The 26,964-nt window shown below is 38.8% G+C and overlaps 2 protein-coding genes across 7 annotated transcripts in view; one reads left to right on the top strand and one right to left on the bottom strand.

The window, feature by feature from the left end:
- The window catches only part of TIPRL (TOR signaling pathway regulator), a 39,374-nt gene extending 14,884 nt beyond the window's left edge, over positions 1-24,490 (bottom strand). For 2 of the 6 annotated variants that reach the window (XM_057727446.1, XM_057727447.1), the window contains exons 1-4: positions 24,211-24,490; positions 16,366-16,545; positions 15,618-15,717; positions 8,311-8,442 (exon numbers count right to left, since the gene is read on the bottom strand). In XM_057727446.1, the coding sequence (XP_057583429.1) occupies positions 8,311-8,442; positions 15,618-15,717; positions 16,366-16,545; positions 24,211-24,314 (516 nt within the window). In that variant the 5' untranslated portion in view covers positions 24,315-24,490. Of the gene's footprint in view, positions 1-1,501; positions 2,988-6,652; positions 6,753-8,310; positions 8,443-15,617; positions 15,718-16,365; positions 16,546-24,210 lie in introns of those variants that run through there. The other 4 variants (XR_009052641.1, XM_057727450.1, XM_057727449.1 and 1 more) reach the window with 4 other exon arrangements.
- Positions 20,930-21,597, top strand: LOC130848967 (RNA-binding protein 3-like). The gene has a single exon (XM_057727451.1). The coding sequence runs from the start codon at positions 20,939-20,941 to the stop codon at positions 21,413-21,415; it is 477 nt and encodes a 158-aa protein (XP_057583434.1). The 5' UTR covers positions 20,930-20,938; the 3' UTR covers positions 21,416-21,597.
- Positions 24,491-26,964: the final 2,474 nt, after the last annotated feature.

Below are 26,964 nucleotides of genomic sequence, written 5' to 3'. Positions count from 1 at the left end.
CATCCAATCTTTTTTCAAAGTCCTGGATCATCTTCACCATCATTATTCTGAGTCCTTTTCCTGGAAGAGTGTCTATCTCCTCTTCATTTAGTTGTTTTTCTGGTGTTTTATCTTGTCCCTTCAACTGGTACAAAGTCTTTTGCCTTTTCATTTTCTCTGCCTTTCTGTGGCTGTGATTTTCATTTCCACAAGATGAAATACTGCTGATACTGCTTGATTCTGCTGTCTGCCCTCTTGTGGAGGAAGCTGTCTAGGAGGCTCATGGGTGCTTCCTGATGGGAGGGACATGGTGGGTTGGACTGGGTGGGTGGAGCTCAGTAAAACTTTAATCTGATTTGGTGGGTGGAGCTCAGTGACACTTTAATCTGCTTGTCTGCCAATGGGTGGGGCTGTGTTCCCACACTGGTGGTCGTTTGGCATGAGGCAACCCAGCACTGGAGCTTACAGGCTCTTTAGTGGAGCTAATGGTGGACTCTGGGAGGGCTCACGCCAACGAGCACGTCTCAGAACCCCTGCTGCCAGTGCCCCTGTCTCCTCAGTGAGCCACAGCTGCCCCCCACCTCTGCAGGCAACCCTCCAACAGCAGCAGGTAGGTCTGGTTCAGTCTCCTATGGGGTCACTGCTCCTTCCCCCTGGGTGCTGGTGATCACACTTTTTTGTGTGCCCTCCAAGAGTGGAGTCTCCATTTCCCCTAGTCCTATGGAGGTCCTGCAATCAAATCCCGCTGGCTTTCAAAGTCTGATTCTCTGGGGATTCCTCCTCCCATTTCTGGACCCCCAGGTTAGGAAGCCTGACGTGGGGCTCAGAACCCTCAGGACTTCTGTGGTATAACTGTTCTCCAGCTTGTGAGTCACCCACCCAGAATTTATGGGATTTGATTTTAACGCGATTGCACCACTCCTACCGTCTCACTGAGGCTTCTCCTTTGTCTGGATGTGCGGTGGTTATTTTTGGTGACTTCCAGTGTCTTTCTGTCGATGGTTGTTCAGCAGTTAGTTGTAACTCTGGTGCTCTTGCAAGAGGGAGTGAGCACACGTCCTCCTACTCCGCCATCTTGATTCTTCTCCCTCTGATGTGGTTTTACTGTTACCCAGGGTGTCAGAGCCGCTCTCTACCATCTCGTTGACCTTTCTTGCAACTCTGGCCATGGCCTCACCCATCTTCCTCAGCATGCAGACGTGACTGTCCTGCTGCCAGCCACCAGGCTGGTCTGCTGCTCATAAAAGGACCTGTACGGCGACAACGCCTCCTAGCGCCCTGCGCAGCACAGTCACACTCCCTCGGCCTCCAGCGGCGCCCCACCAGGTCTTGGATTTATATAAATGAAATACAATCTCAATTCTCAAGAAGTTTATCAAAAAGGGAAACACTCAGACAGACAAAATTAAGTGGTAGCTGCTATAACAGAGGTATATACAAGGTTCAATAAGCACTCAAAGAAGAAGCAGAGAAGCCTGCTGAAGAAAGAGGAGGCAGTCTTTGAGTTGAGCATGAAAAGAAAAGCTGGGGTGGGAAGAAGAATTCTAGAAAGAGGAAATAGCATGTACAAAAGAAAAAAAAAAGTACTGAGGCACGAAATGGTAAGAAACAGTCACAGAACTGCCTGTAATTCCAGATGAGCACAGGGCAATGTTAATGAAGAAAGAAAAAATAACAAGAAAATCCAGCATCAAAAGTAGCTTTATTGCCTGGAGAGTCACCAGCCACAGGCCAAGCTCTCCTGCCCTAGGGCCTTTCAACCTATTCCCTGACCTGGAGTGGTTCTCCTGGCAAACACTTATTTGTCGTTCAGACCTCAAAACAAATGTAACTTCCACAGACAGGCCTTTCCTACTGTTCCATAATCATAGAAATTCCTCTTGTTAGTCTCTCTCATAGTTCTCCATTACAAATGAACAGTTCTGTAACTATATTCATTTATGTGTTTACTTGTTTAAAGCCTATCTCTCCTCCACTTGGCTGTAGGATCTAACAGCAGGAATATCTGCTTTGTTCATCACTGTGTCCCTATTGCCTAAAAAAGTCCCTAGCACACTGCAGGTGCTCATTCACTATTGGCTCAATGAAATAGAGGCCAGAAGCTCTCTGGTGGAGAAAAGGCTCTGAGCCAAACTGTATTCTGCAGGGTAACAACAACAGACTTAAGAGCAAGACTTACAGTAATGAAGAGCTGGAGGAAGAAACTGACTTATAACTTTGTATCACAACAAACTGATTGAGAAGCACATCATTACCTGACAGAGTGCTGTTTGTAATTATCGGAAAGACATTTGCAACATTTCTTCAAGTTTCAAAATTAATTATTAACAGTCATACTGGGCACAACACATGAGGCAAGCTGATGTATCATTTCATCCGGGCACAGTGGTGAGACTAAGAATAAGGGACCGAGTTCTAGTCCCAATTCTACAATTCAGCTATTTTTTTAAAATAAATTTATTTATTTATTTATTTATTTATTTATTTATTGGCAGTGTTGGGTCTTTGTTGCTGCACATGGGCTTTCTCTAGTTGCAGCAAGCAGGGGCTACTCTTCATTGTGGTGTGCAGGCTCCTCACTGTGGTGGCTTCTCGTTGTAGAGCACGGGCTCTAGGCGCATGGGCCTCAGTAGTTGCGGCACATGAGCACAACAGTTGTGGCTCACCAGCTCCAAAGTGCAGGCTCAACAGTTGTGGCACACGGGCTTAGTTGCTCCAAGGCATGTGGTATCCTTCCAGGGCAAGGATCAAACCCATGTCTCCTGCATAGGCAGGCGGATTCTTAACCACTGTGCCACCTAGGAAGTCCAGCTGTCTATTTTTAAGGCAGTAGTTCTCTCCAAAGGGATGTGTGGAAATTTCCGAGGGTATTTTTTCCTTGTCACAGAGATGAGCAGCCAATACTAACATTTAACCATTAAAGACCAGAGACATTAGATGTTCTACAGTGCCTGGGATGATCCTTTACAACAAAGTCCAATCCTGCATCCCACAAAACTGCCAAGTATCTCACATGGCATTCAGGTGGGTGAAAAAAAAGTGATTTATAATCATCTGACATTTGAACCTAATCCCATTTTACATATAAATATAAAATTCACTCAATCTTCAGGAAGGCAATTACCTTGTAAATCAAGAGAAGATTACACTTTGTTTTATTTGACACTTCACTAAGAGTTGTTCACCATTTTGAAAAATCACATCACTGATGACAGTCTTGATTGGGTTACCTGAGTCACCGATTGATGATACCTGGCATCTCTGTCAGCCTACACTTGTAGCTGTCACATTTACAGTGATTCAATATGCAAATTAAGTATCTGACTACTTATGCAGTCTTACTATGCATTTACATATTGAAATATCTATCATTTTACTGTAAATCAATTTTTAAATTTTCCTTTTATCTTATAATTAGGACATTATGTTGATTTTTTAGAAAGAAGGTGGCTTATACTATGTATGAATTTCTTTCAGGATAGTAAAAGGGAGAGCGTGCTTAAAGTATTTGGTAAAAAAGAAAAAAAAAATGGAGTAGTGGGTCCAATAAGGTTGAGAACTACCAACACAGAGCAAGTTACTGAACCACGCAAAGTCGTCTCTTTCACCTACAAAAATAGGGGGTGTAAAGAAACAGTCTCTTGGGCCCTGTGTCTATAAAATATGACAATTCTATGGGACTATGTGTCCAACAAAAGCTACCCCTGCACAGGCATTTTAGAATTCTTTGTACACGGCAATGAAAGATATGTCCCTGCCCAGTAGACTTGGATTCGAAATAAAACACAGGAGCAGAAGGTAGACAACATTCACTCTTGACTCTACTCAGAATGGAGCTAACCATTAGCTGCAAAAGCCATTACAGAACATCACAGCGCTGCCAGTATCTGGTAGACAGAAAATTAATTTACTTTGAAAGTTAAAAACTAATATTAGCACGAAAAGAGCTTCTCTTCAGATCTCTGTTAGAGCACAGTCCTACAAGCTGTAAGCCCTAACAAGGAAGTAGGTTAAAACACAAAATCCTAACTTAAAAACAAACATTGCTGAGAGAAGCTAGGTTAGAAATACAAAAGAAAAGTAATTTCTGAAACAACTATCTCCTCATTAGATATAGGTAATGCCATTCACACAAAGTTATCAAAACTTGTAATAAACTCAATGAAGCAAATCCAAAATATCTCAGGCCTCAGTGCACGGAGCTCTAAATCCACTCTTTCTCACTGGGGAACTGTACCACAAGGAAATTATGATTATTTTTCAATAAAAGTTGTCTAGGTTTAGAGTTGAAAATGTAAAGTGGAAAACACACTTTAAAACCTGAAACAATCAACTAAATTAAGAGCAATCTAAAAGGCTCAATCCAAAAATATCAAGAATCTAAAGTACGTTACTTTGTTTATGTAAGCATCTTCCACATTTCAATAGCATTTCTTTTCAGAGTGTTTTACAGTTATTATGGAAACTGGAAAAACAAACATTCATAATCAACTAGTTTCGCAATTCTAAAAGAATAACTTTTTGGCAGTTTTCCTGCCAAGGTTAAAACACCAAACAAAAGCAATGAATGCTACTGCCACTGCCCTAGATGATTCTAAGAATATTTTGAAAGTGAGGTATTTATATATTCCATATACCCAATCAAACACTTGGCAATAAGAATAGACATAAGGTAGTCCTTAGAAGTTTTTTGGAAAGCTTTGCCAAACTAAAAATAATCTGTGATGGTTCACATTTTATTTGAAAATGATTGGGAAAAAAAATGTAGATTTTAAGTCAGGAAAAGCGCTACAGAAAAAGGCCAATTAAACAACCTTCTTAAGTGAGCTTTAAGTGGAAAGAACCTAGCAAGGACTTTGGAAATGATCATCATACTTCATTTTCTGGTAGCAGCCAGTAATAGGACAGCCTGAAGCAATTAGCTAAGAAAATACATCAATGTCACTGTGTTCTACCACCAGACCCCTCTTTGGTCTAGCTGGAGAAACGTATACACCTCAAACTCAGATCAAACCCAGTCAACAAACACACAGCAAATGTACAATGTATTGTCAAATAAGAAATATTCTTTGTCCTATAGTGTTAAAAAAAAATCTCTAATGTGCCTAGGTATTCTGATAAAACTCCAGGTTTAGGAATCACTGGCATAGAGGTTGACTTATCTACATCCTGTTCCCCTTTCCTCCTATCACTATGGAAGAAGCATCTCTCTCTCCTAAAGCTAGTCCTTCTACTCATGATCTAGATACTAGAAGATTATGAACAAAGGCAGAGAGACAAACTTCTCCATTGTGTGACTGATGTGGGGCAAGTTACTTAATATCTCTGAAAATAAAGATAAGTATTCACCACACAGAATTTTCATGAGGATTAAATGAGATAATATAGATAATTATCTGGCATGGTATCTGTGCGATAACAGAGAATCATACATTGGTCTCTATCCCTGGTTCCCAACACAGGACTTCTGAAACCCTTGTAAATTCCTAACCAATGAGAGCACTAGAAGCTTTTGTTCTAATGAGGTGATTCTGGGTGGGCTCCTGGATGGGAGCTGGTCCCCAGAAAGGCCAAGTCATGATTATGAGCTTGAAATTTCCAGACCCACCTCCATTTTTCAGAGAAGGGAGAGGGGCTGGAAATGGAATTAATAATTGATCATGCCAATGTGAAGAAGTCTCCATAAATTCCCAACAGCATGGGATTCAGAAAGCTTCCAGGCTGGTGAACACCCACATACTGGAAGGACAATGTACCCCAACTCCACAGGGACAGATGCTCCTAGGCTTAGGACCCTCCCAGACTTCACCCTATGTATCTCTTCATCTGTATTCTCTAACAAATCCTTTAATAAACTGGTAAACATATGTGTTTTCCTGAGTTCTACGATCTAGCAAATAATCAAATCCAAGGAGGAAAATGTCATGGGAACTTTCAGTTCGTAGCCAAGTCCCACAGCGGCTGTGGGTAGCCTGGGGACCTACTACCTGCTATTGACAACTGAAAGAAGGTGGGCAGTCTCATGGGACTGAGCCCTTAACCTGCAGGACCTGACGCTATTTCCAGGTAGATAATGTCAGAACTGGGTTAAATTGTAGGACATCCAGCTGGTGTCACAGAATTGCTAGGTGTTGGGAAAACACTCACACATCTGGTGTCAGAAGTATTGTGAGTTTGATAGTAGTGTGAGAGTAAAGAAGAAACACAGGAGAAGACTGGAGTTTTTCCAGTCAGTCTCACATACAGCAAAGGCTCAAAGCATTCCTCTTCCTCCCATACTCATCCTCAGAAACCTCATTCCATCTATTTTTACCCCTTTCTCTACAAGTCTACAAGTGACATCTTCCTGTACCTAAACATGGTAAAATCTTCCCCATATTTAAGCATGTGCACGCACACTCGCACACACACACACGCTCTTCTGTCAACCCCATGTTCTCTCTAGCCACGTCTGTTTCTCCTCCTATACCAGTAAGCTTTAGGAAAGTTTGGTCCACATCTACACTTTGTCTCACCTCCACATCTTTCATTTACCCCCTAACTGTGTAACTTACATTGATCTTGCCAAGGTGAACAATATCCTAATTGCTAAAACCAGTAAACAAATGTTTCAGTCTAGTGGACACCATTCCATTCTAAGCTTATTAAGGTCTATTTTCAGCATGATACTGACCTCCATCCATACTTCTTGAAAAGTTCTACTCCTTCACTTTCCAGGTATCACGTTCCTGCTTTCTCACCTACATCCATATTTACCAGGCAAGTCTTTGCTTCTAGAGAAGAGAATTTCATTTGTCCATACCCTATTGCCTCTAAGCCAGAAATTATGGCATTTATTTTATTTACAGAAACCAACCCAGAAAGGAAATTCACTATTCTAATGAAATCCTTCCAGGCATTCTTAAAATGAAATCCTATTACATAACTTTTAAAAAGTTACACTACGTAAGAAGAAAACATTTTAAGATGACACTACTCTTCAATTTTAGACTTACTATTTACTCTGGTACACAAATAAATTTATGCCCATACCCTCTCCAACTTCAACTGGAAAAAACACATAGTGCTCCCCACATACCTACCCACTTGTATACATCCTATTTACCCACTTGGATACAAATGCACATCCAGATATGCAAATTCATAATGAACATTCAACACAGTCAATTCCATAGGTAGGTAGACAAGTGGAAAGGTACATGACTGCATGAGTTGGAGAATGAACAAATCTAAATGACAAGAGATAAACTGGGGGGAAGTTACAGGTGAACATGGAACAATTACCCAATGTTAGAATAATGACATATGTTAGATAGATCGTACAAAGAAAACTGTCATTAATTAGTGTCACAACCTTAGATAAACTTTTTGGGCCTCATCTATAGAGGCTAGACTAAATGATCCCCTAAAAATTCACTACAATTCCAAAATCCTATGATTCTACAGAAAAACTCAGCTTTAAAACACATTTATTGCTGCTTTTGACTTATTGCTTTCATTCTTTATTATCATTTAAATCACAATATCCATAATCATGCTCGAAGAACAATGTTTGATGCTGGGGCCCTTATCTTTGGCAGTCCTCATGATAAGTGCTATAATTGAGGGGTTAAAACAAAAGTACTTATAGGAGTATGGTAAAGGGATATTTGACTCTGCCTACTGGAGCTGTGGAAGGCCTTACAGAGGAGGTGACATTTTAGATGGATCTTAAGGATAAGGCATTCAGTTAAAAGTTTCAGTTGAAGTTTCTCTGGAAAGTGTTAGAAACCCAATTATAACCTAATAGTAAACAAATAGGGGTCTATTTATTATTCTTTTTAAGTATGTTCCACCAATAACACTGTTAATGGAAGTAGTTTGTCCTCCGCTGACAGAAAAGAATACCAAAAAAAAAAAAAAAAAAAGGGAATGAACACTTGTCATTTCTGTTTTCCACTTCTATGCTGGAGACTAAAGTGTAGTTTAATGGTGCACTGAAATTCTGACACATGGGTGACTTTTAACAATGACATCTACTGTGCTGTCTGCAGATCATTTCAATATCATTTTTAATTCAGAAATGTGAAAATTAAGCCATAGTTTTCCTTTAAATTAAATAATAAACTACAAAGTAGCCAGACAGGTCTATCAAAAAATGCTTTGCTAAAGTCTTAACAATATACTAAGATTTTGTGACTTTTATGATGGACATTAAGAAGATGTATTCTCGACCCAAGTGAAACCTTACATGACATCATGTTAACATGGTGTGATTCAAAGTTAGTCTTGTATTTCTGACCAATGGTAAAAATGGAAGAAGTTAACTTTAAACAAATTCACAATACTCACAATTTTCACACTCAGGCTTGAAACTCCATGATCATGAAGTTCATCCTCAAACAGGAGAACTTCTTCAAAAAACTTAATCTGTTCTCTGGCTTTCAATTTCTCTGTATCTATATGATCTGTTGTAGGTACAACCTGAAAGAAAAAATTTAAGAAGGGACACACAAAAAAAATTTTTAGCAGTTTTCCTACTGGTATTTTCTGCATAGCCAGAGCACATGGTTCTAAATTTGGAAGTTACCAGTAGACACAAAAAACGAGATACATGCTTTGTCCCTGAAAAATCTAAGATGTCTGATATTCACATATATCACAGAGAGTCAAAATTCATCATCTTTCATATTAAAATCATTAAAAAGAACACATTAAAATCAAGTGCTCTAATGTGACTACAAGAAAACTAACCACCTGAAACGTAGTCAATGTGAGGAACTACTGCTATCACAGAAGTTCAAAGCAGTTTTGTGCTGTAAAAGTCTACTTTTAAGACATTTATTTGAAACTGAAAAACATTTTTTTCCCATTAGAATGATGTTATCTGCTTTAGATCCCCAAACGTACAAACAAAAGTGTTTTAAATACTGAGGCAAATGAGAACATTTAGGGAAATTCTAAGGGAAACTCCTAGCATTCTAAAGGGCTTTAGCAGATACTGACAATTTTTTCAAAGTATTATTTTGCAGCCACCAGACACAAACATACATAACTCAACAAAAGCACCAACAATCTCAAGGCGGGTCACATGGTCATATCAGTAGCTCAATAAATCCAAGTGTCTCCTAATAGTAGCATGAAAGTGTGACTTGTGATACCATTCTTAACTACATTCAATTTCACTACAAAATGTCCAGCTTTTCAATTCTTTGACACAGCTGTATCATAAATAAACACAACAATGCTAGTCAAACCATAAGTATTCAGTAAATGGTAGCTATTATTTTACTTTACTTAGTAGCTGTGAATAAGTCATTTGTTTGACTCATGGATAGAATAAAGAAATGAAGAGTAGTTATAGAAAACTGGACAAGAATTAGAAAATTATGAAAATGGATGTCCAAGAGATTACACAGATTTTGTGGGAAAATGGTCTTAGGGAGTATTAAGTATGCAGAGGGGGAAAAGATTGCTATGAAAGAAACTAGCAGTTCATATGTGATTCCCAAGAGGTAAAAAAATATATATATGTCTATAGTTCTTCCATGTTTACCTACACATAACATTTCAGCCCTCTGCAATTTTATTCCAATATGTGTCTAGAGCAGGCATGAGACCACATGTGAAGGTGAAATTGGGAGGGGAGAAGGAAAGTGAGGGGTAGGGATGGGGCAGCATATAACCAGTCCTTTGCATCACTTGCATGTTTGTGATCTATTTAAGACAAACGCTGGTGCCTCTAGGCCTGCCTAAGAGCATAAAATTTTAGTTAGTATGAAATAAACACAACTTCTAAATTCCTTACTTTTTATTTAGTTTTGGTTCTAAGGAACACATTTGAAAGGTCCTCCTTATAGATACATCTGACTTCCAAAAAATTAATCATTACATGAATTTTCTCATTAGTAAATGGCTACTTTACTAATATTTCATATATGCCTTCAGTAAGTAACTGGTGAATGTGAATCCATCAGTTTTGCCATTTATTTGTTCTTATAAAATGTTTGAAAGAGAAAGACAAAAAATAACTGGGTAACACGTGGATTAGGGAAATTCATTATATTTAACTTATCTATATGCTATCTTCTTCATTCATAAGGACAAATATGTATGTAAAACTTTATATTTCTCAGCCTTTTCTCTTCCTCAACTCTACTTATCTCCTCCCTGAACTCAAGCATCTGAAAATAAAAGGTAAAACAGCTGAACTTAAGACATATTGAACATTTTTGGCTTCTAGCATTGTCAAAATAAGTAACCTGGACAAACCCTCTTATCAAAGACAATTTAAAAAGCTAGATGAAAAAACAAAAGCTTCTTAAAAGCATTATACGGTGAATGCAGTGAAGAATGACTGGACTGAGATGTGGAAGAGGACTGGAACCCAGAAAAGTGAAAGTGAGCCTACAGTTGGCTGGCTTTGGCCTTGAGGCATCAGCAATGGCTGGACCAGAGGACAGGTTGAGCCCTGCTGGCGCCATCACTGCTCAGTGTTTACAAAGGGCAGAGGCCTTGGAGAATTCCTTGCCCCGCTCCCAATTCTGGGATGACATCTCAAAGTGCTACACTGGTTTGAAAGCTTCTTATATTATATACCCAGTAAACCTCGGACTCTGGCCCCATACCGCAGGTGAGCAAATTAAGACTTTCAGGACAATGTGGCCTGCCACCTATTTCTGTATGAACTGCAAGCTGAGAATCATTCTCACATTTTTCAAGTGATTGGGGGAAATTGTTTTTAAAGAATATTTCATGATACAAAAATTATGTGAAATTCAAATTCCCATGTCCATAAATAAAATTTTACTGAAACACAGCCGTGCCCATTCATTTGCATATTGTCTATGGCTGCTTTCAACTTCAACAGCACAGCTGAGTAACTGCAATATAAACTCTATGGTCCTCAAAGCCTGCAATATTTACTATCTGGTCCTTTACAGAAACAGTTTGCAGACCCATGCCCTTGACTATGAATGCCCTCAGCTGCCTGTCAGAAATAAACAAAAATCCTCTGTGGAGGAAAACATCATCATCCTAGGATTCAAAGAAAAATAGGAAGGCATATTAGGAGTCTAGACACCATAAGCTGGAACCAACAGAAATAACAAGACAATAAAAGACACTAGGGACTTTCGATGTTGAAAATATGAGGCCCAAGCTGTAAAACAACAATGCACACTAGCTTCAAGGAAATAAAAGCTAAGGTGGAAAATTTTACAAGATACTAGGAAATATGTTTTTAAAAGAACTATGATCAGGAAGAGTCCTGCTAGGGGGTACTCACAACGTTCTATTTCTTTTCCTCGGTGGTTATATTTTACAATTCATTAAACTGTACCTTCATGTTTTATGGACTTTTCTAAGTTATTTCACAATTTTTAAAAGGCTAAAAAACAAATGGAGTACTACAAATATTCTTGATACCTTACAAGAAAAATAAGTCCTGGACACATCTTTAAGTGGAATCACATCAGATGGAGGCTTATAATAAGGAAATTACTTAACATAAATATTTTAAATTTATCATATAAAGTTAATTAACAGCAATGCTAAGAACCCTATGTTAAATTCCCTTTTTAAAAACTACTGAAAATAGTGTACATGTGTGCGTGTGTGTGTGTGTACATCCCATCAGCAACATACAGTGAAATTGGTATGTTTTATAATGATGTCTTTCTTTTCAAAAAAAAAATGGAGATATAACTCAAACGCTATACAATTCACTCTTTCAAAGTATACAGTTCAGTGGTTTTTAGTATATTCACAAGACTATGTAGTCATCACTATTATCTAACCCAGAACATATCATCACCTCCAAAAGAAACCGCCATACCCATTAGCAGTCACTCTGCATTCTCCCATTCCCCCAGTCCCTGAAAGCCACTACTCTAATTTTTGTTTCTATAGATTTGTCTGTTCACCAAATCATTCTGGAATCATATACGTGTACCCTTTGTGTCTGGCTTCTTTCACTTAGCATAATGTTTCCAAGGTTGTAGCATGTATCAGTGTTTCATTCCTTCTTCAAGACTAAATAATATTCCACTGTCTAGATATACCAGTTCTATTTATCCACTGATGAACATCTGGGTAGTTTTCACATTTTAGCTATTATGAGTAATGCAGCTATGAACATTCATGTACAGGTTTTTATGTGGATATACAGTTTTCAATTCTCTTGCGTATATACCTAGGATTGGAATTCCTGGGTTACATGGTAATCATGTTTAACTTTTTTTTTAATTGCTGGCAAAAAAAAAGTGCAGAACAAGAAATCTACTATCTTAACCATTTTTAAGTGTACAGTTCAGTAGTGTTAACTATATTCACACTGTTGTAAGACAGATCTCTAAAACTTTTTCATCTTGCAAAACTAAAACAATACCAGAATTGTTAACTCATGCCTCTGTGGAAAATAACTATCAACAAGCATACAGCACTCATACATAGTTCTTTTTTGCCTTTTGTCTTACAAACTCCATTCATTTCCAATGTTTCTGTCACCACATCCCCACCCCCACCCCGCAAATTTACTTTTAAAAGCTCAAGATATTAAAGATAATATATAAATGGCCAATAAGCATAGTGATGCTCAACATCACTAGTCATTAGGGAAATGCAAATCAAAACCTCTCATACGCGGCTGGTGGGAATGTAAAATGGTACAGCCACTGTGGAAAACAGTACAGAGGTTCCTCACTAAAGTAAAAATAGAATTACCATATGATCCAGCAATTTCACTTCTGGGATTATACCCTCAAAAAATGAAGCCAGAATTCTGAAGAGATATTTGCACACCTAGGTCCATAGCAGCGCTATTCACAATAGCCAAGAGGTAGAAGCAACCCAAATGCTTACTGACAAATGAATGGAAAAACAAAATGTGGGATATACATACAATGGAATATTACTCAGCACTAAAAAGGATGGGAAGTCTGATACATGCCACAACATGGATTAAACCTTGAGGACATTATGCTAAGTGATATACACCAGTCACAAAAAGACAAATAATATATGATTCCACTTATATGAGGTAACTAGAATAGTCAAATTCACAGAAATAGAAAGTAGAATAGCAACTACTAGGTGCTAGGAGAAGGAAGAAATGGGGAGTTTCTGTTCAATAGGTATAGAGTTCCAGTTTTTCAAGAGGAAGAACTTCTGGAGATTAGTTGTGCAATAACATGAATATACTTAATACGATTTAATACACTTAGAAATAACAAAGATAGTAGACTTTATGTTAAGTATTTTTATGACAATGAAAGAAAGAGGAAAAAAGAAAAAGCTCAAGATACTGAATTGCACTAAGTTGGGCAAATGTTCCAATGTGCTTTAAAAAAAAAGGTTTTTAAATGTATGGACATTAAGCATGTTTTATTCCTAAAAGGCACTGTCGATAGAAGAGGTAGTCTTCTACTTATATTTTCCTGCATATCCAATTTACTTATTTAATAGGAAAGAAGAAAACAGCCAAACATTGATAGGTTACCATAGGCCAGGTACACATTAGGCACTCGACCTGTTTTTTTCATAACATTCTCACACCATAATCTAAGGGAAGTGCTTATGGTAGCCCAGACAACAAATGACAAGGCTGGATATGAATCCAGCCAGGTCAGTACAACTCTGTGACTGGCTCTCTCCTCTTAAACCATGCTACAACTCAGAGTAATAGGTTACACAACCTAAAGAGTGAGAAAACATTAACCACACACACGCACACACACACACCCCAGCAGCCCCCAGCAACTAAAAACCAAGAATTTAAGGGCAAAGGAAAGGCTTCATTCTAATGCCTCATTCTCTGATATTCTTACTGTACATATAAAATACCTTCTCCTACACAGGCATACACTTCCTATACATACCAGGGCTTCTGAATAGTGTTTTAAGGAAGAGCTGAAAGATTAAATAATTTAAAATCCCAAATAATACCATAGGTCAAAAAATCCTGAAGTATTAAAACAAAGTTAAATGCAAAAAATATTCCTATGAAAGTGATCTTCCATATATAACAAATGTTCTTAACAGTAAGCTCTAACATCGGCGTTATACTAAGAAACACATACTTTAAGATCTTGAACCCATTTCTTCATCTACAAAATAAGGATAATAATGCCTATCCTACAAGATTTTGAGAATTAGGCAACAAAGTCCTGACAATTTTACCTGGAAAATAGTCACTCTATTTTTTAAGGCAATAAAGGAACACATTCATCAACTCTGTTTAGACCATAAAGCAAGAGTAAATACTATTTAGACAATACATCTACTTTTATTCTTGGTATTTCAATAATATTAACTTAGTTGCCTTGACATTTGAGATGAGATATTATCATAACAGCAGCAGCTGCCATTTATTAAGATCTTACTGTATTAACAGCCACTGTGCCATAAACACTTAACACATATAATCTTATTTACTACCTCAAAGCTGCTATTATCCCTAGTTTACCAAAGTGAGAACTAAGGCTTAGCAGGGATTAAATTGCTTTTCCAAGCTGTTAAGTGATGGTGCTGGGATATGAACTCAGGTCTGCCAAAGCCTGAGCTCCTTACCACTAGTAAGTGGTTGATCATTTTGACATTTGTCAGCAACACCTTAGAACAAATCACATGACAGGGCGAAGTGCCAATAAAGAGTACTGACCACATGCCTTTCACCTCCTACTACTCTCACACTCCTTGTCTCTACTGCCGTGGGTCTTGCTCCTTGATCACAGCTAATGCTGCTTCATAGCCTCCAGGAGGCTTTTTTAAGCCAGCCCACAAAGTAAGTCATCATCATTATTGCACAGGGTTAATACAAGCTCTCATTTCCTCACCCCTTGCAATGAAATATCAAACGGCCTACACACTCTGCAAAGTTTTTCAATCAGAAGTGAAAAGAGAATATTAATCTATGAAGTATTAATGGACTAGAATAACCTTCCTCCCCCATTAGACTGTAATGGAGGGATTTTTTCTGTCTGTTCTCTGCTGTATCCGTGGCTTCACATAGCTAAGCTACCAATTCCACCTTCCTAGTGTCACTTACCATGAAGTGAATCTCTTCTTAAGCAGGACTTACACTGAAGCAACTTAACAATATATGTAGAGCTTTAGAATTCATTGAGAGCTTTCCCATAGATTATCTTATATCAAAACTCTGCTGTAAGGTAGATATTTCTGTTTATCCAATTTACTGATAAAACAGAATCAGATAGAGTAAATAACTTGCCTCAAGTTATACCAGGTTCACACAGTGTAGGCAGAACAATAACCCAAGTTGTCTGACCAAAATTCCTATTTGCCCATATATCTGTTCATTTGTAAAATTGTAAGCCACTAGCTAGCAGGTTCTGTCTAAATCACCTAATACATTACACCAAGGACAGATACATTTTAATGCTTCTTGACAACGATAACATTAAGGCAGTCTGCCATTGCTACCAACCACATTTTTAATAAAAATTGTTCCACCATGGCCTTCTTTTATTCTGTGCTGATAATCAACAAGCAAAATCCCTTCACATTAGATTCTGAAACTTCCCACAATAGAAAGTAAGTAGTTGAAAGTAGCAGCATAAAATAACCCACTACTAGAAAGTTCTAACGTTGAGATTGTCCAAGGGAATCAACAACTCATAAAAGCAAACAATAAGGTTTACCTTTAATTTAAGTGATTCTCCAAGTAATGTTCCCTTATAATCTGTTGTATAGGTCCAATCATATGGTTTAATAACCTCCTTAGAGTGTTCACCTTCCGTCCTCAAATACCAAAATGAGAAGGATCAGATTCAGTGATGTAGAATATAGATCATCTGTACTCATATATCACACCAAATTGCATTCTACAGATAATACAAAATATCCTACTAAATATATATACTTGTCATAATTCACTAATACCAGGTCTTTCTTAGTTTTTCTGCACATTTGTTGTTATTTAACTTGTTACATACTGATAATGTATTCTCTCCAATTAATCTGTACACTGCCTGAGGACATGGTTTAAAGGCTTATATTTTTTTCAAAGAACCTGCTGATTTGATTATGAAAGAAAATACAGTTTTCTTAATTTCAATGCTCCTCAAATTTTCAACGCAAACCATAAGTAAACATTTTCCTTCAAAAACAGGTACGTTAAAGTACACAGTGTAACGCCTCTTCACTAAAGAACCCTGAAAGCTCAAAAAAGTAAACCCACATAGCTCAGCCCAATTGTAATTCAACTCAAGAAGTATTCAAGAGTGAGGTAATTAATCTCTTTTACAGATGAGAAAATGAACTCTAGAATGATTCAACTATCAAATTTAATAATGTTAGCCCTTTACTCTATTAAAATACACATATCACAGTGAATATTTTTTCAACCCTTTTCTTTTTTGTTTAACCCACAACTGCCCAGATTCTCACCTGCTCTCCTGCCACTCTTCAGCACAGGCTACCTTAAGCATTCCTTGGTAGTTGTTCACACATCTTAATGCATCTGTAGCATTGAACTCAATCCCAAAGCCAGAGCCATGCTGGATTCTTAAAACGTTGTCTCCAAACATCATTTCAGGGAGAGATGGCATATGCAATTCATCAGCTAACCTATGCACAACCAAAAGTCAGCAGGATTATTTTAAATCGCTGTTGGTATTTTTGTTTCCTTTTGATCCCCAAAGAATACCTTCTACTCCTAAATGAATTAAATAACATATGATTTAATAAAATGATATATGTGTAAAGTTTATAAATGCTTTCATCACCCATTCTCTCTGTGTATATCTTTTTGGCACTGTACTAGGTAGTAAGCTAAATGAGACAGATAATAAACAAATATACAAATAAATACATAATATAATGTCAGCTAGTACTAAGTGATATACAAAAGTTAAAGCAAGGTAATGGGGAGGGGGGTGCCATTTTAGCTAGGATGATCAGAGATCACATTTGAGATAGTTGAATTTAAGCCTCAAAACTACTCTGTGAGCTAAGAAAGGCTCAGAGAGTTTAAGCAGCTAACTCAAATCACAGAGCTGGTAAGTGGTAACAGCAGGCCTCTTTTCATTATACTAAACTGCTTTATAAATACTTGGACCTAATCTGGATAGCCTCATTACACAAAAAGTTATGTTAGACATACTATAAGGCCAGGATCACAAATTATTAACCCAAAGACCTATTTTGATTAACCTACACAAGGTATTTTTTAATATTTGAAATAACTAGCAAAATTATTGAGTTGCCAATAAAAATTGAAAGATTTTTGAGAAATCTGGACTTCTGGTTTCTCTTTTTATAAATAAATAAATAAATAAATAAATAAATAAATAAATAAATAAATAGACTTGGCAACACTGGACCTGTATTTCCACATGACACCAACTAGCTAGAATCAAGTAGAGGCTGCCCCCTTTAAGTGGGGCATGAGCTTTCTGGCTCACCAGTCCCCTTGGCCCTTTAGAAAGCTGAGTTTGTAAGCCCTGTTATAAAGATTTTTAAGTGGTTACTAGTTACTTCTGAAAAAAGTAGCTCTATGTATAAGTTATCATGCCTTATGAGCCCATCACCTCAGTTACAACCAGCACTTTCAATTTAGGGATGAAAGTTCGCCTTCTCAACCAAAGGCAATTATCTATGGGCTGGCAGGTACCCCTGAATTTTAGCCTGAGAACTCTGCCCAATATACTCATGCTGAAGTGAGTAATGGCCAATTAAACTTACTCTGATCCCTCTTTTCATAAGGCCAAATGACAGTTAAATGAAGCACAGACCAAGGGGCATGGCATGACACAAAGCCATGAGGTAGAGAGGAGGGGAGACAGAAAATTTTAAGCAACAGCAAGAGAAGCAGACATAGCAAAGCAGAGACTGAGAAATAAGGGTAACAAGAAGAGTAGAGACATTTGTAGTTGTTGGGGACACCAGGACTGCCGTTCATTTTCTAAGCTAATTCCTGTGTTTATTTATTTCCTCATGTACTATTAAATTCTCATCACTTGAGGCAACCTGAGGGGTGGAGGGTAGATCTACGTTCCTTGCAACCTGAAAGTATAACTAACACAGAAGTTCCATGGAAGTGATTTTCTAGTTATCTTATGTACCAATTTTCTAAATTTTATTTATTTGGGGAAATTTTCCAAAATGTATTATAGACTTCTCTTTGTTCTTAAACAAAAAACATAAAATGTTATTTTACCTTTTCTTGCTGATCAGAGATCATCATATTCAACAATCCTGTAAGACCACGTCCTCAAGTTCAATTGAGTGTGTACACCTTTAGCTGCTCTAAAATGTAGGTATCGGCCCCTGAAGTTCAATTGAGTGTGTACACCTCTAGCTGCTCTAAAATGTAGGTATCTTCCCCTGAAGCACACTCACCCCTTTTTATTTGGTTTCTAATCTATCAAAGGCAGGTAAAGCAGCAATCACACTTCTTAAAACTGAGTAACAAATAAAAAGAGGACATGAAAAATAATAACAATTCATTTATTAGAACAAAGAGACTGTAGGGAACTTTTTTCCTTCCTTACCTTTCCAATATGGTTATAATTATAAAATATGCAATAGAGACAAAAGGTTACATATGCTTTGAATGAAGTTCCAAGGGATGCTGAACAAAGCACAGGGTTTTAGTGCAAGTGTTCTATGATAGCTACTTTAGCAGAAGGCTTTCTTTTCTTTTTTCTTTTTTAAGACTTCCAGATTATTGAACAGCTACATAGCTACACTTGTTAGGTAAGGCAAAATAATACTATATTAAAGAATATATTCTTACCTAAAGCTAACAAAGGATCTATGCATATCCCAAGACCACAATTACCCTCTTTCCAATTGTTTTAAATCTCTTTCCAGACACACCAATCAAACCTTGTATATGTATTAAAAACAAACAAGCAAAAGCCCTGCATAAACAAATCAAAATATTTAAGCTTTAAATGGAAAAAATACTGATTCTTATTAGAAACATCTACCTCAGTCTTGGATCATCAAAGCCCCACCACTTTCAAGAATAAAGATGGCTTTTAATTCCACCATGACTGCCCAGGAAAGGACTTAATGCACCATAGTCCCATGTTTCCATAAGCGTCCTATCTCTGGTGAACTTTCTGTTTTTACACAAAAATTCTATCAATTTTGGCTATGAAGAAAACACAGCAATTAAAGATCTTGTTTTTTGTAGGAAAACGCTTTCACCAGTAAAATTCTCAACTCGTTGCAAGCTTTAAAAGGTGATGATGAAAAAGCAAAAGCACCCACTGAGGGAAACCAGCACTTGCTCACCTGGATTTTCAGAACTGTGTCAATTTACGTTCCTCCTTGAGGCAAAAATTAAGAAAAAAGTACCACAAGCTTATTTAAATTTATATTCTTTGACTCAAAATATCAGCTTTGGGAAATCTGTAATAAAGAAATAATCCCCAATGCAGAAAAAACAAAACAAAACAAAACTATACACATTAATACTCATAATCATCTTATTTTTAATAGGAAAAAAAAGAAATACTCTAATCATAAGGAAAGAAATGGTTATGTAAACTATAGTATATCCATATGATAAAATATTATGGAATCATTAAAAATATTTAAAAGGAGAATATAATAATGTAGAAAAATGTTTATGATACAACAGTAAGGAAAAAAAACAGACATACTGTATGTTTATTACATCTCTGTGTTTAAGTACACGTGCACATCAGTGATCTAACATTTTAAGTTGCACATCTTTAGGATGATATCCATCAATAATAACATTAGTTTTTCATCATAAATTTACATAAAATTTATTCTTGTGTTGTTAGGAAATAGAAAATATTAAATATTAGAGAGATCAACACTCCTGTGCAAATGTCCATAGACACATGAATGGATAAAGAAAATGTGGCTTAAAAAAAAAAAGAAAAAGAAAATGTGGTTTATACATACAATGGAATACTATGCAGCCTTTAAAAAGAAGGAAATTCTGCAATATGTGACAACGTGGATGAACCTTAAGGACGTAATGCTAAGTAAAATAAACCAGTCACAGAAAGACAGATACTACGTGATTCCGCTTATACAAGGTATCTAAAACAGTCAAATTCATAGAATCAAAGAGTGAAATGGTGGTTGCCAAGGGCTAGGAGAAGAGGGAAATGAGTTGCTAATCAACAGGTATAAAGTTTCAGTCAAGCAAGATGAATAAGCTCTAGAGATCTGCTGCACAACACTGTCCCTGTAGCCAATAATAATGTCTTGTACACCTACAAATTTTCATATTAAGTGTTCTTACTACAATAAAACACAATTTTAAAAAAGGAAAATATTAAATACTTAAAAGATTAAATAAGATTGATTATAATTAGAATAAACAGTCCATGAAAAGATTAGATTAAAAATGTGTCTTGGGGCTTCCCTGGTGGCACAGTGGTTGAGAATCCGCCTGCCAATGCAGGTGACACAGGTTCAATCCCTGGGCCGGGAAGATCCCACAAGCCACAGAGCAACTAAACCCATGCGCCACAACTACTGAGCCTGTGCTCTAGAGCCCATGAGCCATAACTATTGAGCCCACGTGCCACAACTACTGAAGCCCACGTGCCTAGAGCCTGTGCTCTGCAACAAGGGAAGCCACAGCAATGAGAAGCCCATGCATCAACAGAGTAGCCCCTGCTCACTGCAACTAGAGAAAGCCTGTGCGCAGCAACGAAGACCCAACGCAGCCAATAAACACTTAAAAAATTTTAAAAAATTAAAATAAAAATGTTTTTTAAAAAATACATTTTAACTACTTTACTGGATAATGAATACCAAATATGAACTAATATAAGATGTGATTCTGTGTGTTTTCCCCAACATATCTGGAAAAATCTGGTAGCCCCATGAAACACTCCAGTTATACATGTAAAAGAATCACTGCCAGTCTTCCCCTGCACCGGCCTTCCCAGTCGCTCGGCTTCTTGGCCGTAGCTGTCTCTTCAGCCTTTTTACTTCTTAATTTCCAGTACTTGAATTTACTGCCATGTCCTCTGAAGAAGGGAAGCTCTTCGTGGGAGGGCTCAACTTCAACACTGATGAACAGGCTCTGGAAGACCACTTCAGCAGCTTCGGACCTATTTCTGAGGTGGTCGTTGTCAAGGACCTGGAGACTCAGCGATCCCGGGGTTTTGGCTTCATCACCTTCACCAATCCAGAGCATGCCTCAGATGCCATGAGAGCCATGAATGGAGAGTCTCTGGATGGTCGTCAGATCCGTGTAGACCACGCGGGCAAGTCGGCCTGGGGAACAAGAAGGGGTGCCTTCGGGTCCTATGGGCGTGGTCGCAGCTACTCTAGAGGTGGTGGGGACCAGGGCTATGGAAGTGGCCGGTATGACAGTCGACCTGGAGGATATGGATATGGATATGGATATGGAAGGTCCAGAGATTATGGCGGCAGAAGCCAGGGTGGTTATGAGCGCTACTCAGGAGGAAATTACAGGGACAATTATGACAACTGAGATGAGGCATGCACACCAAATGCAGATACACAAGGAATAAAACTTCTTCTGATCCAGGACCATCCCTCCAAATGGCTGTATTTATAAAGATTTTTGGAGCTGCACTGAAACATCTGTTCTAGTTATATCAACCTCTTTTTGAATTGAGCTCCCAAGGTAGCTTATTAAAGACCTTTCAGAAAGTTCCGTGTGTTTTTTTTAAATTTTTCTTCCATTTAAAGGCAAATTCTGAGACATTTGTAGAGTCTGAATATTTTTTCCTTTTTTACCGGTTTTTTAGTTCAGGCTCTCGGGATTATTGGTTCTGGCAAAAAATGGCCGGACTAATTTTTTTTTTAATAATGTCCATCTAGGAACATTTTAAAAACCTGTACACAATGTTTCATCGTGATTAGAAGCAATTTCCGACTGTAACTATAAGAACTCAAGGACATGATTACTTAGAGGTGTTTTTTACTCCAGATCTCTGCCTTGATTATATAGAAGTTTCTTAAAGATATTTGTGTATGTCATTTTTTTTTAATACTGGAAGAAAAAAATATTCTGTTGTGTTTCATGAAGTGTTTAGGATGTCTTTCACTGAGTTGATTAAAAAGTTGAAACCGGAAAACAAACAAAAAACAAAAAGCAAAACAAAAAAAAGAATCACTGCCACTAACTTACACTTCTTCATATGTCCTAAATTCAGAGTATCTTAAACACAGAGTATCTTAACCTCATTTCTAACATCAAGCTTCACTCTTAACAAATAAGTATGACCATTCATAAGACAAGGAAGACAGGAAGCCTCTATGGGATTAAGGTGCCTTAATTCATTAAAGGAAGTTTCATTAATCCAAAATTTCCCCTAATTCATTTATATGGGATCCAAGAGGTATCTACACCATAGGGCAAGGCATCACAGAAAAATTTAGGATGGGAGCAGATAAGCCCTTCTTTTGTCATAAGGAAAAAGGACTAAGCATACCCAGGCAGATCTGTTTTAGAAATAATAAACAAGGAGATTAAAGATCTGGAATTTGATTCTCTTAAAACTCTCCATGCATCCAGCATCTCTTAGAGAGTCTGCAAGTAAATTATATGGGTAACCACAATTTGAAGCTGATTGCTTTATATATACCACAATTATATATATGGTGCAATATGCAACAGAGAAAGTTATGGAGAGGAAAACTCAGAGAGTAAATCAATCTGTGGTAGGATGAAGGGAAGTTTTTCCCTTTCTTTTCTGTATTTTCTCAATTTTTCTTGGTGACTCTACAAGAATGTTACTTTTTTTTTTTCTTTTTTTTTAAATTAGGAAGCTAAACATCCCTTCATGATTTTCCTCTCTTCCCTGGTCACTTTCCTCTGCCTAAATCTTAAAATGTCAGTGCTCCCTAGAATTCCATCTCATTACCTTTTCCTTTTTTTCTGGATGACTTCTAAACGATCTTAATTCACTCCCAAGGCTCCAGGTATCAACTATAAACTGATGATTCCCAAACCTAAATCCATGAACAAGTCATCTTTTTTAAGCTCCAAGATAAACACCTAAGACATCTACACTTTATAACCCACACACAACTCATATTTCAACAAACCAAACTCATCCTCTATACAACACCTGCCCCCAATCTGCTCTTCCTTCTCTGTTTCTCACCTTGTCCAATGGCAGTGCTTCCAGGCCAGAAATCTTGCCAAGGGTATAGATTCCTCCTTTTTCCTTCCTCCTCCTATCAAGTGGTCATCAAATTCAGGTACTTAATCTTCCAAAACCTCTCCTCTCCTCTCTCCCTTTCTAACTGGTCTCTTTACCTAGTACTTTAGCCCTCCAATCAATCCTCCACATCACTTCCTGAGAAATCTTTCAGAGTATACATCTGATAAGGCCGTTCCTTTGTATAAAATGACACCCAGTGGTAGTCACATAAAATTCAAAACTCCTTAGTCTGGTATAAAAGTTCTCTCAGTGGCATCTCCACTGCCCAGGGGCCTACCTGCCTCCGGCTTCTCACTACAGTACTCCCCCCTCTGATACCTCACGCTCCAATCACACAGAAACAGTTCTTCACCGCTCCCACTCTCTCTGACCTCCTGGCTTTCCACGTGCCCCTGGACAATCCCAAACTATGTCAAGATTCAGTTCAGGCATCACAAACGCATCATAGCTGTCACTCTCCCTGGCCTTCCGGCTTTACACATGCCCCCAGCCCCACGTCATCCCACCGACTTTAACAAGATTCAGTTCAGGCATCCCAATTTCCCGGGTGCCTTGTTCCCTTAAACAATCTCAAATAACCCTGCATATACACCTCTATCAATTCACGATGTATTATAATCGTCTGTCTCTCTCACAAGACTGAAATCCTCAAGGCAGAGGCTGTCTTTCATCTTTTGTATCTCCAATGTCTGGCACAGCACCTGACATGCTAAAAACCAAGCATATACATCATCCCCGTTATCAACCCTCAAGAAAACAGGTCAGAGCCACCCAGAAAGGAACAGTCTAAAGGTGGCGCAGGCTGGGGCAGGTATAGACCTACGGGAGGGGAAAGTCCACCGGAACAGTCATGCTCTGCGCAAGCCCAGGCGGAGTGACAGTTTCACGAAGGCAGCACCTGGCGAGCCCGAACCGAAGGACAGGAGGTGGGGATGGGAGTATTTCCTGGTGTCGTCAATTCAAAGGTCCCTCCCGTCCGGAGGGACCCGAGCCTCCGCCCCAGAGGAGGATCAGGGCTGAGCGGAGCTCGCCCTGCCTCCCGCCCAGGCCCAGCTCCCTGGCCCGCGCCCACATCCCAGCCCCGGAGCCTCACTTCTCCACATCCGCTGACTTCATGATGTGGGTCTTGGACGCTGTCAGCTTCCAGGGCCCGAAGGAGAAGTCCTGGTGGCTGCTTTGGAAGCCGTGGATCATCATGGCCGCGGCGGGGCCCGCGTGGGCCACACGGAACAGGCTCGAGCAGCGGCGGCGGCAGCGGCGGCAGCGGCGACCGACACCGGTCCCTCCGCCTCGCTCTTGCCCAGCCCGCTCGGCCTCAGAGCCGTTACCATGCCCGGCTCCGCCCCGCCCCGCCCCCTGCCGGCCGACCCGGACGCTGGCCCTCCTTTCCGCCTTCGTCTCCGCCCCTTGGATTTTGCTTCCGGAACTAGTTGCCAAGGTTGTGTAACCCACGTCTTACGTCACGACGCTCCTGGAAAGAGGAGGGGAGAAAATGCTGAGGGGCGGGGCTCCGGCCGCAGGGGGTGTAGTCAAGGGCGCACTGCCCCCTGAACCCATTGGTTGACGTCGTTGGGGTATTTCAAGGAAGCCCAGTGTTGGAAAAGACGAACCCAACGTGATTCTTGCTGAAGAATATAATAAGAAAAAAGAAAGTTAATTAAAAAATAAGAAATAAACCAACGTGATCCTTGCAGACCTTGCAAAGCATGAATTACCTCGCGTGTTGGCGAATTGGTGTAGAGAGAAAATGCCTGCGTTTTTCCGTTGAGGACAAAATGTTAAAATCACTTAAAGTTTAGGAGGTTCAGCATCAAGTGCTGCATGACAAGTGGACGTCTAGCTACTATTGACGAAGACTCCTATCAAAAATGTCATCCTTCAGACATTTCAAGACTTTTCTGGTTTAGATATTACCTAAGCACCTGTTATAGTGGAAACAACACTGGAGATCTGGTGCTACATCCTCTTTTGCAAGGCTGTTTTGTGCATTCTTGGCAAACCACTCAACTAATGATTTGACTTCAGCTGCCTCAAAAGGATATCCTTTGATATTAGGGCACCTCCCAGATCTCTTTCTGGCCACGTTTCCAGCAACTCCCGCTCAGCCCTGCCTCTGAGCCTTTACTCTTGCTGTTCTATCTGCTTGAAACTGTCATAGTCAAACCTGTCTCATTTCAGACTCAACCTGGCACCTTTTAAAAATATAGATTCTCCAGCCCCGGTGCCTTTCCCTAGACTGGAATGATCTGCCTTGGAACAGTATATCTTCAAAAGGCTTCTCCTGATCCCTGGAACTGGATATAGTCACTTCTTCCTCTGCACCATGTTGATTTAAGTTAACTTCACTCATTCCAGTTATCACTGTTTATTCATTCATCCAAGTGAATGTCAAATTTTGAGTACCTGCTATTTGCCAAGCGTTCGTTTTACTGCAAAACAGCACTCACACCCTTTCTTTAAACAGAGATTGACAGCGGAATCCCAAGACGTGCTTTCAGTGATAAAGGCAGGACTACCTGGGCCTCAAAATGTGTGTTATCCATCTCTCCAATTTCACTTAAAATTTCAGTTGTTTCTAGATAGGGCAGTAGGCCACTGATTTGCTTAATTAATCATTTGTGTCTTAGTGTAAATGATTTTATCAATATTATATCATTTTCTATGAGCTGGCCTTGTTAGAGAAGTGCCAGGCCTATCCAGAGCTGAGTCAGTGCTTTCCCACCTACCCTCCAAAAGCATTTGTCCCCTTCTAAAATTTTCCTAGACTAGATACGATGAAGACTAACTATTAGAGGGTATTTTGATTTAAACTTAAAATCAAACAATTAAACCAGTTATCTCTATAGCCTCCAATTCAACAAGTTATTAGAGGACTTTAAAATTCTTTGAGGATACAAGAAAATGAATCTTTAAAAGTACAATTTCAAGCACTTACACATTAGGAAGAGAGCTATTTAGGCATTGACAGAGTATTTTAAGTGCCCATTTAAGAACCATCGTGCAACAACTCTCTGCTTTATAAAGCTGGTTCTTAGAGTAGAATGATACCTGGGATTTGGCGGGGGGAATTCATTTTTAATCAAATTAGGCAAAGGAAGTTAGAGCCACCAAACCAAACCATCTACTCTGTAAGTTTGTCAAGTTTTAGTTCTGAGATCAACCTGCTGGTTGTTATAGAAATTTACTCATTCAACAAACATTTTTTGGCACCTGTTATGGTGCCAGAAACTTTTTGATATAAGGACACAGCAGTTAATAAGAAGGCAAGATTTCTTTCATCTTGGAGCTGACACTGTAATGGAAGACAGTTAATAAGCAAGTAAACACAAAATTTATCGTTTCAGACATGTATAAATTCTGTGCAGTATGTTTTAGCAAATAAAGTGGAAAGGTGGGGGAGAGCTGGGGGAGCAGGCTGTATAGATGGAGTGATCAGAAGAGCCCTATCTGTGGAGGTAACATTCAAGCAGAGACCTGCTGATGAGAAGGAAGATCCATGAGAAAATCTGGAGGAAGAACATTCCAGACATCAGGGATTCAGGCTCAGAGGAAGCAATGGGCTCGTCATGTTTTAGGAAAAGCAAGAAGGCCAGCATGGCTGGAGTAGAAGGAACTGGGAAGGGTTCAGAGAGGCAAGGAGAGGCTTCACCATGTGGGTATATTGTAAGCCGTACTGTATCCTTTCTTGGCAGTCTTATCAAATGAATATATAATTCTTCAAAAAAAAAAAAAAACAAACAAACCAAACCATTGTTAAGCAGAAGCTTACTATCTCTAAATAGCCTGTGCCATTTATGAAGCTCTAATGATTAGAGCTTAAGTTGAGGTAAAATCTGCTTCCTTGATA

The sequence above is a fragment of the Hippopotamus amphibius genome, chromosome 3, assembly GCF_030028045.1.
Source record: "Hippopotamus amphibius kiboko isolate mHipAmp2 chromosome 3, mHipAmp2.hap2, whole genome shotgun sequence".
In the NCBI taxonomy this organism is placed as follows: domain Eukaryota; kingdom Metazoa; phylum Chordata; class Mammalia; order Artiodactyla; family Hippopotamidae; genus Hippopotamus; species Hippopotamus amphibius.
The sequence above is the reverse complement of the archived record's forward strand: the minus strand, read 5'-3'. Positions and strand labels throughout refer to the sequence as shown.

Coding starts and splice junctions, on each gene's coding strand:
- LOC130848967 (XM_057727451.1), top strand. CDS start 20,939: ATGTCCTCTGAAGAAGGGAAGCTCTTCGTGGGAGGGCTCAACTTCAAC.